This window comes from Diabrotica undecimpunctata, chromosome 7, assembly GCF_040954645.1.
Source record: "Diabrotica undecimpunctata isolate CICGRU chromosome 7, icDiaUnde3, whole genome shotgun sequence".
Lineage (NCBI taxonomy): Eukaryota > Metazoa > Arthropoda > Insecta > Coleoptera > Chrysomelidae > Diabrotica > Diabrotica undecimpunctata.
In genome coordinates this window covers 150,020,280-150,039,883 of record NC_092809.1, presented here as the reverse complement: position 1 = coordinate 150,039,883, position 19,604 = coordinate 150,020,280, and the positions used below count along the sequence as shown (strand labels likewise).

General features: G+C 32.9%; 1 protein-coding gene across 1 annotated transcript in view; it reads left to right on the top strand.

The window, feature by feature from the left end:
- LOC140446038 (phenoloxidase-activating factor 1-like) overlaps window positions 1-18,313 on the top strand; it is a 28,944-nt gene extending 10,631 nt beyond the window's left edge. The window contains exons 4-6 of the mRNA XM_072538540.1: window positions 5,182-5,372; window positions 16,188-16,424; window positions 17,862-18,313. Of these exons, the coding sequence (XP_072394641.1) occupies window positions 5,182-5,372; window positions 16,188-16,424; window positions 17,862-18,031 (598 nt within the window). The 3' untranslated portion in view covers window positions 18,032-18,313. The remainder of the gene's footprint in view (window positions 1-5,181; window positions 5,373-16,187; window positions 16,425-17,861) is intronic.
- The last annotated feature ends 1,291 nt before the right edge of the window (window positions 18,314-19,604 follow it).

Below are 19,604 nucleotides of genomic sequence, written 5' to 3'. Positions count from 1 at the left end.
AGAATTGCTCAAACGTTTTGAGCGAAAAATACTAAGACGAATATATGGAGGCATAAAAGAACAAGGTTTGTGGCGCAGGTGTTACAATTTTGAGTTGTATAGAAGATTTGGAGAACCTGACGTTGTAAAATTCATTAAGGTAGCACGCCTCAGATGAATAGGTCATGTAATCAGACGAGAGGAAGATGCCATAGTCAGAAAAGTTTTTGACCGAAGAGGGCCGATCGGACAATGAAGAAGAGGAAGACCGAGACTTGGGTACCAAGACAACCTAGAAAATGATTTGAAGTCTATCGGAATTAGAGCATGGAGAAGAGTTGCCAGAGACAGGGGCGAATGGAGGATTGTTCTGAAGAAGGCTTTAGCTCATAAAGAGCTGTAACGCCACTGATGATGATGAATCAAATACCATAATGTTAAAAAGTAAATTCAAACAATACTGTTATGTCGCAATGCAGTAATCATCGTTTGGAGGCAATATCGATAAAAATGTACAATGTCGTTGGGCTTGTGACTTAAAAATTGGGAAATCAATAACAAATGGTATGATAGTGCGTTCATCAACCTTTTTAAACTACAGATTTTTTTCAAGTAAGTTTTTTGTACATAATTGAGACCCCCATTAAAATTTCTATTGTAGCTACAGCAGGGAAAAGAAAATTTTTGTTCGCATGATCGCATCTGTATGTTTAGTTGTCTACCAGTCAAGAGAAAGATCGTTATAACCTCATTCGTTTGTACACGTGTAGTGAATGCTACAATACCTTATTTGTGACTCCAATTTAAAGCAATAATTTTTATCAAAACTGAGAATTTATTTTTTGGAAAAATTTTTGGAGAAAGAAAGTATTAATTTTTATTGTATAAATATTTTTTTACATCGAATTTCACATTATTATCTAGCTTTCTGATGTCATTTATTATCAAACCATATATGGTTTCGTATGCATTCCGTCTAAATTGGTATAAATCCGTAAAATTCATAAATAGTTTCGAATGCATTCAATCTTACTTTAGGTATACCGTTTTTAGAAAAATTATCATTTGATTTTTGTTCTCAGAATGGATCCTGGAAAGTTTTATGGCTCATCTAAATATGCTAACTGTAATCCTGGTGATGAAGAACTAAGTCACGACGATTTAGGTTCAGATTCAGATAATGAGTATATTCCTTTTAATAGAGGACTAAGTGAAGACAAACTGGGTACAGATCCTGATAATGAGTATATTCCTCGATGTCCTCAGTCCTCAGTCCCAGTCTGATGATAGTGATAGCAATACACAACGGAATTTGGAATAAAAATATACCTATTTGCTCTAGTGCTTGCTAAAGACGTTAACATAAGTCTAATAACTTGGTTCGATAATAAGCCAGTAAATATGGTGGTACACTAAGAAAAAATCGAAAAGAATTGCCTGCAGATGTTGTAAAAGATAAAATTAAAAAAGAGCAAATCATCGAAAGACAAAATGCAGAAAAAATTCTAGTATGTGAATGTAAATGGGAAGATAAACAGGATATTCTTATGTTGTCAACTTATCATAATTTGGATCAAAGTGCTACAGAAAAAAAAAATCGTGCAAACGAAGACATTGTAAAGCCCGAGTGTATTATAGATTATAATTCTGGAGAAGCAGGGATAGATCTTTCAGATCAAATGTCTAGCTATTCATCACCAATCAGGAAGTCCTCACGCTGGTTTCATAAAGTGGCTCTTGAGTTGTTACTTGCGACATCGGTAGTAAATGCTCTAATAGTATATAAGGTTACATACAGAAAAAAAAATTACAGTGACACATTTCAGGGAACAACTAGTACAGTCACTGTTAAAGATTCCAGAGACTACTGTAGACAGGGACACAAAAAAAGTACAAAGTCACAAAATCGTTGAAAGTGAAGAAAGATGTTTACGGAATAGAAAAATTCGAAAGAGGTGCACGTTCTGCTATTCCAAATTGTCAGTTAAATATCGGGCCATTTATGCAAGAAAAAACACCAAGACAGTTACAATATTCTGCGACACATGTTCTAAAAAACCATACGTTTGTTTGTCTTGCTTTCCTTCACATAAATAGTTTTTTAAAACTTTTAATTTTACACTAAAATGTTTGTACTTGTTGCTATTAGTTACTTTATTTTATTACGTTTATTGGTTACTGTTATAAAAACATAATTAAATGCTCTAACACCAATGAAGTATTTTTATTTAAGTATTTAGTATGCAGATTTATATGAAAATAAACAATCACCAGTTATATCCATTTTTATTAGCCAAAAATGCCTGAAATGCCGATCCATTCAAACTCAGTATTCCTCACATACCAAAGAATGTTTCTTCGTACGGATTTACATGTAACGTGTACAAACGGCTCACACCCGATAATTTAGTAGTCGATGTCCGGTGTACTCCGGCAGCACACGCGGCAAATTGGGACAATCTAGAAATGTTGGCCGGCTATCATTTAACGTTTCTGTAATGCTAGATCTAGAAATGTTGGCCGGCTATCATTTAACGTTTCTGTAATGCTAATGCACACTACTAATGTGTCGGCAGCCAACCTGTTAACTCGCATTAACCTTTTGTTGTTGGTTGAAACGTTCTAAACGTTTGGCATTCCTTTGGTCAGGTAGCTTAACTTCATCCGTGCATGTGTTAGTTGTTGCTCTGGAATCCTCAAAATTTTCTAGCATGCTCCTTTTCTAACTCAGCTGCACCGTACTAAAGACGACCAATAGTCATAAATACGTAAATACGGTTGCCGTCCATCGTATACACATATTTTATTATATTTTTTTCTTTGTTGCGAGCTATCCCGTTACTACTATTGTAACTTCTGTGTAGATGTAATCTTATCGACCAGGTCTTCCGTCCTATGAATTTTCCGGTAAGTTTTCGTAATAACAGCTACATCTATATTTATTTTGTTCATGACTTCTTGAGTTTTCTTTGAGATTTCATGGATATTTTATTTTTCGTCATTGTGTATCTATACTTTAACAACGTGGATTTTGAAATTTTTGAAATCGATGATGAGAAATACGATATTATTTGTATTACTAATTATGGTTTAACATACATGCAGACAACGGATTCAATAATTATTTTTTAGTTTTTAATGAGCAAATAAAAAGCATGGACCTTAACTCCCATCTAAAACTTAATATTTGAACATATGTAATGTTTTTGACTGGCCCTGTATAAGAAGTTGCACTAATTCGCAACCTGGAATCATTCAAACCTAAAAATGTTTTAAAATTGTTGTCTATTTAATGTACAGTTAGTGATATTGTGTGCGTAATGGACAAAATTTTTGTGATTGTTTCGGAAAAACTTTTGTTTATTTTCTTTTGAAATATAATCCTTGCTACTTTACTTTACTTTACTTAACTATCTAGATAAAATTTAAAACTTATACTTAAATTTACTTATTTTAAAAGTATTGATATGTTTTTACAATCTGCTGATTTCGGTATCCATTAAACTTATATCTACGACATCAAGTAAATAATATTTTTTTTCTATACCTTCGAACCAAATATCTTTCAACTGATAAAATAGTTGGTGTAAATACTTACCAACCGATATGAAGTAATTCAATAATACACTGCGCTCCAAAATAAACGCATAATTTTAAAAACCCTGGTAAATCAAATAATTTTAATGTTTCGATTTTTGTGCTAATATATTATTGTTACCCCCGGTATATTGTAAAATTTATCGAAAGAACGGTAAAAAACGCTGTTGTTTTTACCATTTTTTGCAAAAAACGATTTTTGCATTTTATTTCGAATTTAGTTGGGTTGGATTACGTTGTGCTGAACGTTTAAAGGGGTTTTTGACGTTTATTAAGTGTTTTTTCTTTGAAATGAACCACCAGCAGTAAGAAAATCGAAATTTGTCAGAAAGTGACTGTATTAGAATCGTTTTTCTTCGCGAAGAAGGATACACTCAAGTAGAACTCGCTGAACGTTTTAACGTCACCCAGTCAACCATTTCAAGAGTGTTAACACGTTTTTCTGTTACTGGAAGTAACTCGAGAAGACCTGGTCAACGCCGTAGAAGGGTTACAACTCCTAATCAAGACCGGTTTTTGACACTTCGTACACAGAGACAAAGGTTTGTTACCAGTACTCTACAAAATGAATTTTTGGATCGTTATAACTTTAGAATCAGCCAATATATGATTAGAAGAAGACTAGCCGGAAACGACCTACACCCTGGAAGGGCATCAATTGGCCCATTATTGACCAGAGAACATAAAAGGCAAAGATTGCATTTTGCTCGTGAACATGTTGATTGGAATAATGACGATTGGGGAAGAATATGATTCACCGATGAATCCAGGTACTGTTTTTTTCTGATGACAGGAGAAACCGAGTGTATAGAAGGCCTGGGGAACGCTACGCACAGTGTAACACCGTAGGGACTGTACAGTATGGCGGCGGCTCGGTAATGGTCTGGGGTGGGATTAATTTAGAGGCTCGTACGGAATTAGTTAGAATAGATCGCAGCTTGCATCGCAGAAATATATAACGGACATTTTAGAAGAGCATGTCGTGCCATTTGCAACATTTGTTGGGGATAATTTCATACTTATGCAAGATAATGCCAGGCCACACGGCAAGAATTGTGCAGCAGTATCGTCAGGAGGTTGGAATTCCTGCCATGGATTGGCCTGCGAGAAATCCTGACCTCAACCCAAAAGAACATGTTTGGGACATCATAGGCAGACGACTACGACAACTACCTAATGCAATAAACACATTAGATGAACTGTTTTTGCGGTTGGTTGAAATTTGGGATCAAATTGATCAAGAAGAAATCAGAACGATTATTCTCAGTATGAAAGATCGTTGTCAAGCAGTAATAAATGCCAGAGGAGGCAATACTCGATACTAGTACACGGTACTAGTATTTTCTTCAACATTAAAAATTTCAATTTCGTCATTAAATTATGTTTGTTTGTTTAGATCAGTTGTTTGTTTAGATGTTTAGATTTATGATGTTATATTGTTAATTTTAATACATTTTTTCAATACGTTTTTTATTTAAGATGTTCTAAAACAACCATAAAGCAGAAAAGAACAAACAAAATTTTTTTCATTACAACTCAAAATAAGATTTTTAAAATTATGCGTTAATTTTGGAGCGCAGTGTATATTAAATAAGACATTTTTAGCACCTACGTCAAATTGGGTGAATACAACATAACTAAACATTTAGACTGCAATAAGAATGCAAATTGTAGTACGGAAACTGTGATTGCTGGGATTAAAAATGTTTCGGTCCATGAAAACTATGATCCTACCGACAGGACTAGTAGAAATGACATAGCTCTTATACACCTAAATCAAACAATCGAATACACAGGTAAGTCAAACGTTTTTCTTATGTGTTCCTAGTACAATAAAGGGTACTATTTGCTACTAATTCAATTTTGCCTTGTCGTTGACCGAACTATGAAGTAACGGCCATAATAAAACAATATAATGTTTTAAAATGACTTAATAAACAAAAGCTAGAAAAATATATTATTATATAAATCTACTAACTAAAGAGTAAATCTATAAAGCTAGATATTGGTCTATACAGATTGAACGAATTTAAAACGGAACATACAATTTAATATATGAACTTTGATCAGATAAAAGGCATATATCGAGCACAGTTTAATTAAATCTTGCCCAAGTACTTTCGATCCCTAGATCATCTTCAGGGGCATCTGAAATAAGCCAAGAAACGTTTTTTTATAACCAAAGAAATTGATTAACTTCGATAAAAACTTCGATAAAAAAGTTTATGGTTGAAAAAAGGTTTTTTATGTGATTAATGTTTATAGACTTACTTCGTCAATTGTGGCCTATCCGGCAAGAACAAGATGTCATAAACATATAAATGTACATTACACTACACTACAAATGGACAAACAAACACTTTAAAATAATTTAAGAAAGGCTACATTACTTGAAGAAGCCGGAGACAGAATGGCTCCTGATCTAACGGAAATGTTGGGGTGACATGTGACAAATGACAACTTGGATGAGCAGTCATAATCATAGATATGTGATCTGCACCTTTTACAATTCTATGAAACTACGTATTGACCAAAAGTCCAACTGACACTACTATAGGAGGTCATTGATGAAATATAAAATTATATAGAATATTTTTTAAGTAGATTGAATAATCCAGATCTCACACTCAAACATGTCTGTAATAATTAAGGTGTTAGTTTGAGAGCAACTGAAATAGACGAAAAGTAAGAATGCAAGAAGCGGACTAAACAATATATTGGACAGTGGGTGGTTGACTACAATAAAATGGTCTACCAAGCACTATCTGTAATGTAGAAAGGAAGAGATCTGACTATGTAATTAAAATACTAATAATTGAAAATCAAAATGGAAAGCAAAGTATATAAATGGGGTGTAATCCAAGTAGTTCAGTTGAACCCACAGTCAATGGTATAACTATAAAATTACTATGGATGTGCTCAGTGCAGGAAGTCTAAACAGTCGAGCTGGGTCCCCTACGAGGTGAAGCTGTAATAAAGTTTTTAAAAATAGGTTTAAATTTAGTACAATTTAAATTAATTTGAGTATTAAGACAGTGAGAGTTTTCATTTGTTTCCCTTGTAATTTCCAAATCTTCCAATAAATCCAACTCCATATAGTTTTTCTTTCTACTAATGTCATGTAAGATAGATGAACCAGTGTTGATGTTAAAATTGTGTTTACTGGATAATAAGTGTTGACCAAAACTTGAAGAGTTTGGTCTTTTCAAATGTTCTGAAACTCTAGTGGATAACTTTCTAATGGTTCTACCTACATAAGAGGGATCACAATCATCACATTTTAATTTGTAAATACCACTTTTGTCAAGTGTGTTCATCCTATCTTTGGTGTTGATTAAGAAGGAACCTAAGGTGTTGTGTGACTTGAAGGAAATTTTTTTTTTTTTAATTTAATATATGTCTGTTTGAACTGCATTTGAAATAGTGGACCAATATAAAACTTGGACAAAAATAAATCCATACCCGGTGATAGACATTGTATAAAATATCGTTCAACTATCTGTCTCCTTTAAAGGAAAGAGGAGCTTGCCTAATAGTCGGAGAGATAGAGCCGAAATTTTGAACTGATCAGTAATATGACATTTCTCTATTGGAATATATTCATTGTAACTGGGTTAAGACTTTGCCTTACAGGCGGACGTCCCTCGTGGTACAGGGGGTGGCTATACAGGGACGAAGTTGTAATTTTTTTCGGAAAAATTAACGATCGATAATATGGCTGAAAATTTGCCCAGAGTAAGATCTTGGTATAACTAGACGAAATCCCAAAGGGAGGACGCGAGAGTGGATACATAAGGGGTGGCGGACAGGGATGAAATTGCAATTTTTTGGGGAAAAATTAACGATAAGTAATATGTCCGCCATTTTCATGGCTCATTATTTAGCCCCTAAAAACTCTAAATCCAAAAGAGCGGACAGCTGGGTTGGTACAGAGAGCCATAAAACGGGGTCAAATGTACCACTTGTCTGCGCATTTTAGGTCTCGGTAACAATTTTCAAACTGATTTTATTATATTTTTATACCGATTGATTTGAAAATTTGTATGCTCACTTCTGTTACTATTCTGAAAAGCGTCAAGTAGAGTTTTCCTCAAAATTTTCCAAAAAAATTTCCGTAAATGAAAATTTTCGTAATTTTTTGAGGTAAATTAAGGTATTTTTTCTTATTTTTTTTTCGTATCGGAAAAATCGTTTGAAAATTTTTGGAAAAAAATCATGGTATAACTTACAGAAAATCGAAAGGATTCTATAAATTAGATTTTACCTCAAAAAATTACGAAAATTTTCATTTACGGAAATTTTTTGGAAAATTTTGAGGAAAACTCTACTTGACGCTTCTCAGAATAGTAACAGAAGTGAGCATACAAATTTTCATATCAATCGGTATAAAAATATTATAATAAAATTAGTTTGAAAATTGTTACCGAGACCTAAAATGCGCAGGCAAGTGATACATTTGACCCCGTTTTATGGCTCTCTGTACCAACCCAGCTGTCCGCCCTTTTGGATTTAGAGTTTTTAGGGGCTAAATAATGAGCCATGAAAATGGCGGACATATTACTTATCGTTATTTTTCCCCAAAAAATTGCAATTTCACCCCTGTCCGCCACCCCTTATGTATCGACTCTCGCGTCCGCCCTTTGGGATTTCGTCTGGTTATACCAAGATCTTACTCTGGGCAAATTTTCAGCCATATTATCGATCGTTAATTTTTCCGAAAAACTTCATCCCTGTATAGCCACCCCCTGTACCACGAGGGGCGTCCGCCTGTAAGGCAAAGTCTCAACCCAGTTACAATGAATATATTCCAATAGAGAAATGTCATATTACTGATCAGTTCAAAATTTCGGCTCTATCTCTTGGACTATAAGGAAGCGATAAGTGGTTTGACAGCATAATACCTGCTTGTGTAGTCTAGTTTTCACAGTGATTCTAGGCAACCTATTTGGGTGGAGGTTCGACTTGTTCTTGAATGAATTCAGAATCCAGCAGCCCGCTGAAGTATTGGATTTTTATATTATAATTATTTGACAACCTTTTGTTGGCCAACCACCTAGAGCGGAGTTGAGCCGAAATACATTGATTTCGTATGTTCCGTTTTAAATTCGTTCAATCTGTATATACTTGTAAATATAACACGTCTGGGAATCAAAATGATTTTCAGCGCTGATCTGCGTCCAGGGCAGACAGTGTGAAATTTATACTGGGCAAAAAGATGTGGACCACTGAGCCCTGCATGCAAAATAAGCTTGCAGTTATTATATATCTATTAAAGAACGACAAAACACCCACGTAGCCAGTTGGAATAAAAAGGGTCTACACTAAACAGATAAGCTGTTTATCTCGAAGATTTCTTCTTCTTTAAGTGCCGTCTCCCACTCAAAGGTTAGATATCATCATCACTATCGTTACTTTATCTACCGTTGCTCTGAAGAGTTCTATTGAACTGCATCTAAACCAGTCCCTTGAAATTTTTAACCATAATACTCTACTTTTATTGATACTCCTTCCTCCTCTTATCTTTCCCTGCATTATTATTCTTAACATTTCATATCGGTGTGTCCTCATTATCTGAAGGCGTAATACATCTCTGCTCAACTCCTTTCCTGATTTTAATTTTCGAACTGGGTCCGTTATAAATTACAATTTCTGATTTTTGATTCCAGTAAATGTTTGTTATTATTCGTAAGTCTCTTTAGTCTATGTTTTTTGTCTTTAAAGTTTGGACTTGTTCATGTCTTTCTTTTACAAATACTTTTTCGAAATAAACGTTACAAAATAGGCACATCCACATTTTTATGCGGATGTGTCTGTGGGAGAAAGAATATGGAATAAAAGGAAATAACGCTTCTCTGGTTCCTAGTCCGTTTCCGAATTCAAACTTGTCTATCATCTATTCCTTCGTCTAGTTTTGTATTTATACTACTGTATTGTCTATTATTCAATTCCAGAAGATTATATATCAAACTCTATCCAGATCGCATGGCGATCACATTGCAAACAATCATGCAACAAAAAAAAAAACAATAAAAAATTGTTAAAAATTATAAAAATTAAATAAAATTAAATTAAAATAAACACAAGATTATTTATGAAATTTTCTAATCGTTTTTAAATAAGTCTTCACAAATGAAAAGTTTTTAATAAAAATTAATTAATGTACCCTTCCATTATTCATGATTCATTTTAGAATATCATGATAATCAAAATGATATAATGAAGCATAAATAAAAGATGAGATGACATGAAAATGTATGTATGATGAATAAATTCCATAGGTATTATATTATTATATAAATTTTAAAAATTACTAATATCATTAAACGACATAAAAAAAAGAAATTGGGATTTTTAAAATTTTAAAAAACTTAAATGTATATTGTTACTATAAAAAATATTAACAATTCAGTAATAAGCAGACATAAAATTTCTTTAACCTACATACCGGGTGGTAAATCGCCAAACGGGCCATAGGAAACTCAATGGGAAGTTCTAAATTGTCGAATTCCTGCTTCCCTAATTATTTTGCAAAAAATAAGAAACTATTTGTAGAGGACTAATATCTGTATTAAAATGTTAAAATGTTAAAATTTTTCTACGAATTAAGCGTACTCCAAAATTTTGCAAAAATATAATACATTTTTCAGGCCACCCCTTAAAGTCAGGCCACACGCTGTGCAAGAATGTGTATGACATGTTGCGTTTAGTCATAGTGATATTTCTGATATTTGTCATTATTTGAATTGTCAATATTTTTATTTTATGATTAAATTATAAACAGCAAATTTTCACAAATAGGTACTACTACTACTACTACTAGTGAACAATAAATAGTACTTTGTAAACAATAAATTATATTGTTTACAAAGCAATAAAATTGATAAAATGTAGTTAGTTCACGAAAAATCGCAATGATGTTATCAGTAGTAATATCCCTAGGACATTGATAACAGACGAGATAATTTCATGACAATCGAAAGCTCGTTCCTTGGTAACAGTACGAAGCCGAAGGCTGAGTGCTGTTACCAAGCAACGAGCTTGAGAAATTTGTCATGAAATTATGAGGCATTCATCAATGTCCGAGGGATATTCGGCGGATAATTTTTCGAAAAAAAAATCATAACATAACATTTATTTATTAAAAGTACAGTTAGTGAAAGTACAATTATTAAAATTTAAGTTAACATTAGATTCGTTGCTGTTCTCTACTATAGAAGATCTATTACCACGCATAATATTTATAATCTTGTTGTGGTGTTCTTGATCGAGATTCAAGTATGGTTTTATAGAATTCTGATTGCCATGACCAGTAATTTTTAGCAATTGTTGTTCTTCTACACCACTTTTTGCTAATTCGCTAACAGCAGTTGATCTATTCGAGTGATTTCTTATCTTTTTCTCCTTTACATTCAAGCTAATTGCTTCAGCAGAAGATTTAGTCCATCCATTCATTGTATTTCTTCAAACAGGTATATTATCGTACCATTTGTCAGTTTTATTTTTCCAGTGTCGATTTGGTTTTAAGAACAGTCGTGGTGACGTAATATTGTCGCCTCGTTTTGATATCAGTTTATGAAAAAGACGTACAGGGCATCTTTGTCTCTCACTATTGATAACCAACCATTTACTACTTCCACAGCTTTTAGAACCACCTTGGTACGTTTTACTAAATACCGGATTGTATTCAATGCAATTTGTTGGAGTGTCATCGTTATTTTTCTCGATTTGAAAAAAATCCACCAGACAAGCAACTGCCTCTCCTCCTCGCCACGCTAATTCTACAGCAGCAATATGGTAAAATTTACGCATAAGACCTTCAGGGGTATATTCATCCCAAAGCAATATTATTTTGTTAATTTCAGACCAATTTAACGAAACTGAACTGGCCCTACGTTTACATGGATCTGCTTGTAATTTCTTCCTGATTGCATCGCGGGCATCTCGGGCTGGTTTAAACACTATATTGTTAAACGGGTCAATCATAATATTATAGTCATTATAGTACTTTTCTTGCAATAGTTTGCACGAAACGTTCCACATTGTCTTCACCGTTGCCTCTTTGAATTCGTCCCCGTTTTTCTTTCTCATATTGACGGCCCAATCTTTTAGTATCAACGCCAATTCTTCTAAGCTTCTATGTTCATTCAACTCATATTCTCGTTAGCAGCAAAATTCCATGAATATTCCCCAAATATATTTGTGACTGTAGGTTGTATTTCTGGGAATTTTTTCTTTGATTAGCGCATTTATACTTTGAACATTCTCATTGCCGCAACGTGACATTTTGAAATTTATTTGGATGAAGTTGTCAAACTCGATCGTGGTGTCATAGGGATTGAAAATTGCACTGAATGCAATTATCAGTCTAATGTTGACATGATTGGGTGAAATTGTTCCACATGACACAAAATGACGAAATTTGAATGGTTGTTAGAACAGTCGAAAAATTATCGCAATAATTGCACTCTATTGTAAAATTCTCGTCTAACATTAGCCAGAACGTGTGGCGTTATTTTTGCACACTCTTCAATAATTCGCATTTTTAATGCTGCAATATAATCTGTAATTTTTTGGTCAGAATAAATTTTTGATTTTAGATGTCCCCAGAAAAAATAATTGTTTGGAGCTAGATCGCCCGATCTCGGGGGCCACTTAATATTACAGTCAGGTTCAATCAAACAATTATTAAAGCTGTTTTTATGAAATTCCTTCACCTCCCAGTTATTGTGCACAGGGCATCCATCCATTCGAAACCAAATTTCTTCTTCATCTGGAGGTATGTCTGCAAGTATGGGTAAAATCTCTTCTTGTAGCAAGTCTAAAAACTTTTTTGAATTTAAATTTTTTTCATAGAAAAATGGTCCAATAATATTGTGTCTCAATATTCCTAACCAGTCATTTATTTTTTGACGATATTGGGTATGGCTTTCAATAATATCCTCAGGCTTTCTTTTCGATAAAATCCTATAATTTTAAACGTTTGGTTCATTATTTAATGTAAATGTACATTCATCACTAAACAAAATGTTTTTTAAAAATTGTCTGTCGGCATTAGCTCTCTCTAAAATTTCATATCAAAATTCCGCTCGTCGCTCAGCATACTCTTTTCTTAGTTCTTGATGATATTGAAATTTACATGAATGGAATTTATTCCTTTTCAAAATTTTGAAGGCCGTGGAATTATGAATATTAAACTGGTCTGCAATGGTCTAAAAACTTATTCTAGGATTTTCTACAACTGCTGTTAATACATTTATTTCATTTAGATTTTCTAAATTTCTTGGTACCTCAGCAATATTGTTTGTACAGATCCAAAGATCCAATTAGAAATCACGGTCCCAGTATTTTCAAAATTTTGTAAAATCCTTTGAATTGTTGAATGACTTGGAATTGGTCTATTGGGATATCTTACGCTAAATAAAGAACTGGCAATTCGCGCACTATTGCCTGAATAAAACATTTTTATTTTTGCTACTTTCTCCTTAACTGAGTACACTTTTTTCATCAACTTTAATGTTTTTTAAACAGTAAATCACAAAATAAAAATTTTGGCATTTCAAATATTGCCAAATATCACAAACATTAATATGACCAAACGCAAGATGTCATACAGATTCTTGCACCGCGTGTGGCCTGACTTTAAGGGGTGTCCTGAAAAATGTATTATATTCTTGCAAAATTTTGGAATACGTTTAATTCAACAACAATTTTAATATTTGTTTTCGATACATATTTTAGTCCTCTACAAATTGTTCTTCTTGACTTTTGGTGTAAAATAATTAGGAAAGCAGGAATTCAACAATTTATAATTTCCCATTGAGTTTCCTATGGTCCGTTTGACGATTCACTACCCTGTATAGTAATAACAATGTACAAAAGTTATTTACTTCTGTCTGTCCTCCCCAAGTGCCTTGCTCTTTTTGTATTCACAATACTCGATTAAATTTAAAACGAGTTCTTATGAAGTTAAATTTTTTCCAGGCATAATCTAAAAAAATTCAAGAAAATATTTTTTGGTCATTTTATTTAACTTTTGGAGAAACTTAAACCATACCATTCCTTAATTGTGTAAACGAGGTTATGTTTATAAGTAAATTAATGGCAAAATAAATTACAGTTACCATAAAATTTCAAACTCTACTTTTCGGTGTACTGAGTCTAAAGCTTTCATAAAAATAACATGTATTTTTATTTAATAACAGGCGGTAGCTGGTTTATCTTTAGTTTTATGCGTGGAAGACAATGATGCTAGATAAAAAGTATGTGCTTTATCTCGCCAGGTATTAATGACGCACGTGTAAAGAGCCATGGACTTAACTGTATATGTTGCTTTGGAATAATCATGAACTTGGTTTGCTGTACTATCATTTCTAATATGTAATAAATATAATATTTATTGGGTCTGTTTATGCAATATGTGTAATGGAGCTGAGACTTGGACATTAAAAAAATGCAATTTAAAAAGAATCGAGGCTTTCGAACTCTGGTTATACCGCAGATTAATGAAAATATCATGGACTGATAGAATTACAAATAAATAAGTACTGGAGAGGGTTGGTAAAGAAACATAACTAATCACCACTTTACAAACCAGAAAACTGGAAAACCTAGGCCACGTGATGAGGGGACCAAAATATGAAATTTTGAGACTCATAATACAGAGAAAGATTCAAGGAAGAAGATCTGTTGGCCGAAGGCAGAACTTATGGTTGAAGAATCTACGTGATTGGTATCAATGCAGATCGATTGATTTGTTTAGAGCAGCAAGTTCAAAAATAAAAATAGCCATTATGATTGCCATCCTCCGTAGGGAGACGGTACTCTAAGAAGAAGATGCAATAAGGTAGTATCTAGACTGTTAGCCAAAATAATGATGTCATTTTATCTTGTTCAAGATTTTTCCGTTTATTGCTAAACTGCACTCTTTCTCAATAAAGCTTTCTTAAAAATAAATTTGCTCTAAAACTTGAAAAACAATGGAGACAACATACACCCCTGTCGAACGCTTTTTTTAATGTCAATGTTTTTTGTTCTATAGGTGTCATTCCGTTTATTTTAAAGGTCTCTTTATGATTTCAATACATATTAATTATAAAAAGAGACGTAATTGCCGACTGTCTACACTTTTTTCTCTTAACAATTCTACAAGTTGATGTACAAGTTGTTTTTAATGTCTTATTCTACCGAATACATCCTAATTCATATCTATACAACTGTCCGTTATGACAAAAAAAGCAAACAGTGCTTCTCTTAGGCTTACGATAAGGCTTTATTGAGGCGAAATGTGGTTTTATCGTAAATGTGTAGTCAAATCAGTCAATGTGTAGTCAAATCAGTCAATGTGTAGTCAAATATACAGTGAAGTATATGAGTTTCTACAATTAATTTTACAGTGAAAAGTAGAAGAAAAATGAGGACCAGGAAGTCGATGGATGTACTGGTTAAAAAATCTGCGTGTGTGGTTCAACAGAACCATCACAAGTCTTTTCGGAGCAGTGGTATGCAAGATACAGATTGCATGGTGGTCGCCAAAATCCGAAACAGATAGGCACCGCAAGAAGAGGATGTAGATTCTAGTAAATAGAATAGAAGTATGTGCAGAAAAACAAATCTGAAAGTTGATATTTTTTTAAAACTTTATGAGTTATCAAAATTTGTTTGTAATTTGGTGGTGGAAAAGGATCTTGTACTTAAAGGACTTCAATCTTATAGGCGTTATATTTACAGTTTTGGAGCTGACAATTCTCAGAGATGTTGTTATACACTCGGATGATAATAAGGTCTGATTTTTTTGTGTTTTATATTATATTGAGTATAGATAATGTGAGATTTACTGGTATATACTGTACAGACTTGCTGGTAACTTCTTCTTTTAGTATCTGTAACCAGATCTTGCTGTATTCTATTAGTGTTCTCTACATAATTTGCTTTATTTATTAGAATGAGTACTCCTTTCTTAATTTTCTTCATTGTCCATTTCTGTTATTTTATCTGAGCATATTTAAAAAGATATTATTCAGGTCTCTTTTAAAATGTTTGATATTCCTTCATTTTCTGAGACTTTTCCTCAAACTCTTATAATATTTTGAGTATATTTACTCATTTTTAACTTTATTGAAAAAAAATCGGTTGCCTGTAAAGTCGGTTTTACGGGCGAAGATTTTACGTGACAACGTCTTTTTCTCGCTAGAATATTTATTGATATGAATATTATTAAATTGCACAATAGGAACAAGGAATTGAATGAAAATAAGAATTGCACAAATTTTAACTATAGAAATATATTTTGTTTACTAAAACATTGTACATGTAAACTTAAACTTAACTAATTTCTATTTGAGTGATTTTGTTGAGGATAGGACGATGATAGGAGAAATAGCATCGCACCAGCGGACCGATCATGTTTGAGTGGGAGAGAGACGCAAGGCATTCGCCGGTCCGGCGGGCCTCTCTCTCGTTCGGTGACTCATCGTAACAGACGTGAGCGGGCGTTACACTTTTTCATGAGTGACTCCGAGCCACAACCTAATTTAAGACGTTGTCACATCAAAATTGTATTTATATAAAATAAAGGACAGTCCCGTGCAATTAAATTATATTTTTGTTTCTAGACATTATAAAGCCAATTTGTCTTCCTGAACCAAATGAAGGATCGAGCACTACCGATCGACTTATAGTAGCTGGTTGGGGTCTAACAGAAAATGGCAGTTACTCAAACGTCAAACTTCAAGTTTTTGTGCCTTTTCTTACAAACGATGAATGTATTACAGCTTTTAGGATATTAAGGCTCAATTTAACCGACTCACAAATATGCGCCGGAGGGGAAGATGGAAAAGATGCTTGTAAAGGTAAATATAATTGTTTGCCACATTTGTATTCTTAATAAGAATATAAAATTATATTGCGTTTTACATTTAGTGACAAACTGGAAAAGTGTTAAGTTTTACTATGGTTTGTTTTTAACCAGGAAGAGTAATTCAAATTTACCGCTCCGTAATGCTTGTCTTACTCCAATAAATTATAACGTTTTTGTTTTTTAAGCATTTTCATTTTGTTTTCATCACAATAAAAGAAATTTAGTAAATTAATGTTGTGTTTTAGTTACTCTTATCATTGTCATAGCCTGTAGACTTTGTTTTTGGTATTCGCACTTTTATGCTGTATTGATACAGTTGGTTTTGTTCTTCTTGGTTGTAGATCACCACAAGAAAACTGCAAAATTATGCTAAAATGTAATATAATAGATTGAGTTTGTTGATTATCTCACAGAAATCCAGTATTTTTTAGTAAATTTTAATATTTTATATACTGATAACAAATGGAACAAACACTGTCAGAATTAAACAAGAATTAAGCATTAAAGAAATTGCAAGTACACACTTATTTATACAAAGTATTATTTTGCATTTTAGTGCTTTAAATAGAACCTAAAGATACTAATACATAAGTTAAACAAATCTATCTAATGAGGTAACTAATTAGCATGCATGAGAAGTAGGATCACACCTATATTTGAACTATAATTTATTCTGTGATAGAAAACATAAAAAAGTGAATTATAAAGCAGTGAATGGGAAGGAATATGTACAAACAGCAACATAGGCAAATATATTAAAAACAACAAGAGCCAAAATTAAAAGCAAAACTTACATGGGTCAAAAACTGCCCAAAAACTTACATGGGTCAAACTGGTAGAAATTTTAATAAACGAATAGCAGAACATAAAAGAGCTTTCAATAATAGAAAAACAGATTCTACATACGCACTTCACCTTGTAGATCATAATCATTCTTTTAATAACATATTTCAAATTCTTCACATTCAAAATAAAGGCCTTAAGCTATCTTTGTTAGAATCTATGGAAATTAACAAATTAAAAAACACAGACATAATTCTGAATGACCAACTTGAGACAAATAGTTCTCCCCTCCTCAACCTATTTCGTTAAAGACTATAAAGTGTAAACGCATACCAAAAATAGATCACTTGAGAAAGACACTCTGTCAAAACAGCTGTAGTGATAAGATTTTATAATAAATTTTGTAAAAGTTTTGAAAACAAAGTTTTCAGTGTTTTATTGTTACATATTGACAAATATTTTCACATACTAAGTAAGATACCTACTAATTCATCATATTATGTAAAAAACTCCTAAAAACCATTATTGTAGCTTTCCCTCATGATGCTTATAACAGTGAGCAGTATCAAAGATTTAGTATGAACGGTACACTTTGTTAATTTTCTTCCTTCGAAGTTACTGTAATAAAGTCTTCTCGTTTTTGCAGGTGATAGTGGTGGTCCTTTGATGAGAAGGTCAAAATCAAATCCCCTTCAATGGTACCAAGAGGGAATCGTTTCATTTGGAAATACTGAATGTGGTACAGCAGGATTACCTGGAGTCTATACAAAAGTTTTAAGCTTTTTGTCTTGGATTCATAGTCATGTTAAAGAGTAGTGAAATAAACTGTATAAAATAAATTATTACGTAATAACTGTTAATCTTAGTCAAGTATAAAGAGACAATAAGGCATACATTGAACCTAAACATGACCTTCAAGCAATTTTAAGAGTGTTGTTATATCAGTATACTGAGAGAATTGTTCGGATATACTAAATTTTAACCTTAAGTACTAACATCTTAAATCAATGACGTAAACACTAACTAACCGCCTGACAGACGGGTTTAACATTTTAGAGAAGATTTTTTTTTGTTAAATATTTTAATGCAAAAAAAAATTAAGATGACTTACTGAAAGTATTAGTTATATAAAAATACAGTAATTAATATAGTTTATCTGTATTTATTAAAATAAAAAACATAACAAGAATGGATCGATTTTTTGTGTACATTTTTACGCCTGAAAAAAAGTGTGATAAAAATTAAACAAATTAAAGTATCTTGGCCAAGCTTGGCTTTAATGGCCAAGCATTAAAATAACCAGATTTCTTGCAATTCAAGTTTATATACTTTATAAATAAAGGCATAATAATAATATTTCAATAACAATAGAATAAAATGCTATTAACGCTCGTCAATACTGAAAATGACACTACCGCAGAGATAAACCGCAGAATTTGCACGGCTAATAGATGCTATTTTGGGCTTAATCTCCTTTTTAAATCTACAGTTATATCAAGAAATACAAAAGTAAAACTCTACAAAACAATAATACGCCCAGTCCTAACATATGGTTCAGAAACCTGGACTTTAACAAAAAGCAATGAAAACATTTAGGATGTTTCGAAAGAAAAATACTAAGGCGCATCTATGGAGCGGTAAATGAAAATGGTGTCTGGAGAAGACGATACAACTTTGAACTCTATAGGATATACCAGGAACCAGATATCGTAAAACACATAAAGATAGGACGTCTGAGGTGGGTAGGCCATGTTATGCGGATGGAGCAAACCGACCCAGCTAGAAAAACGCTCCTTGATAGACCTATTGGTCAAAGAAGAAGAGGAAGACCCAGAACAAGATTCCTAGATAACATCGATGAAGACATGAGAAATATGGAAATACGTGCTTGGCGGAGGAAGGCGATGGATAGGGACGACTGGAGAAAAATTCTTGGGGAGGCTAGGACCCACACAGGGTTGTAAAGCCAAAATGATGATGAAAATGCTATTAAGTATAACTGCTGACTGACAATCATTTTTGGTTTTTTTGTTATTTATATAATTATTGTATGTATAAAAAATATTGCATATTTAAATAAAAGTTACGCATATATTTGCAAAAATGTGTACCTACTTATACATGCACATATTTTGGAAAACTTTAGTATATGTATATATTATGTCCGACTTCTGATGAGGTATTGCCGTAGTTAACTTGAAACTGCTGAAGTATACAGTGTCGTTTAATATTTGTAGCAGACATGTTCTGATCTGTCTGCAACCTGTTCTCTTAGTTTACAAATCTTCATGAAAGTCCGTGTGTTTGATTTGGAGCGATATATTTTCGTCACGTTGCAGGCATATCAGACACAAATGTCGTATAAATGTGAGACCAGCATAAGCAGACT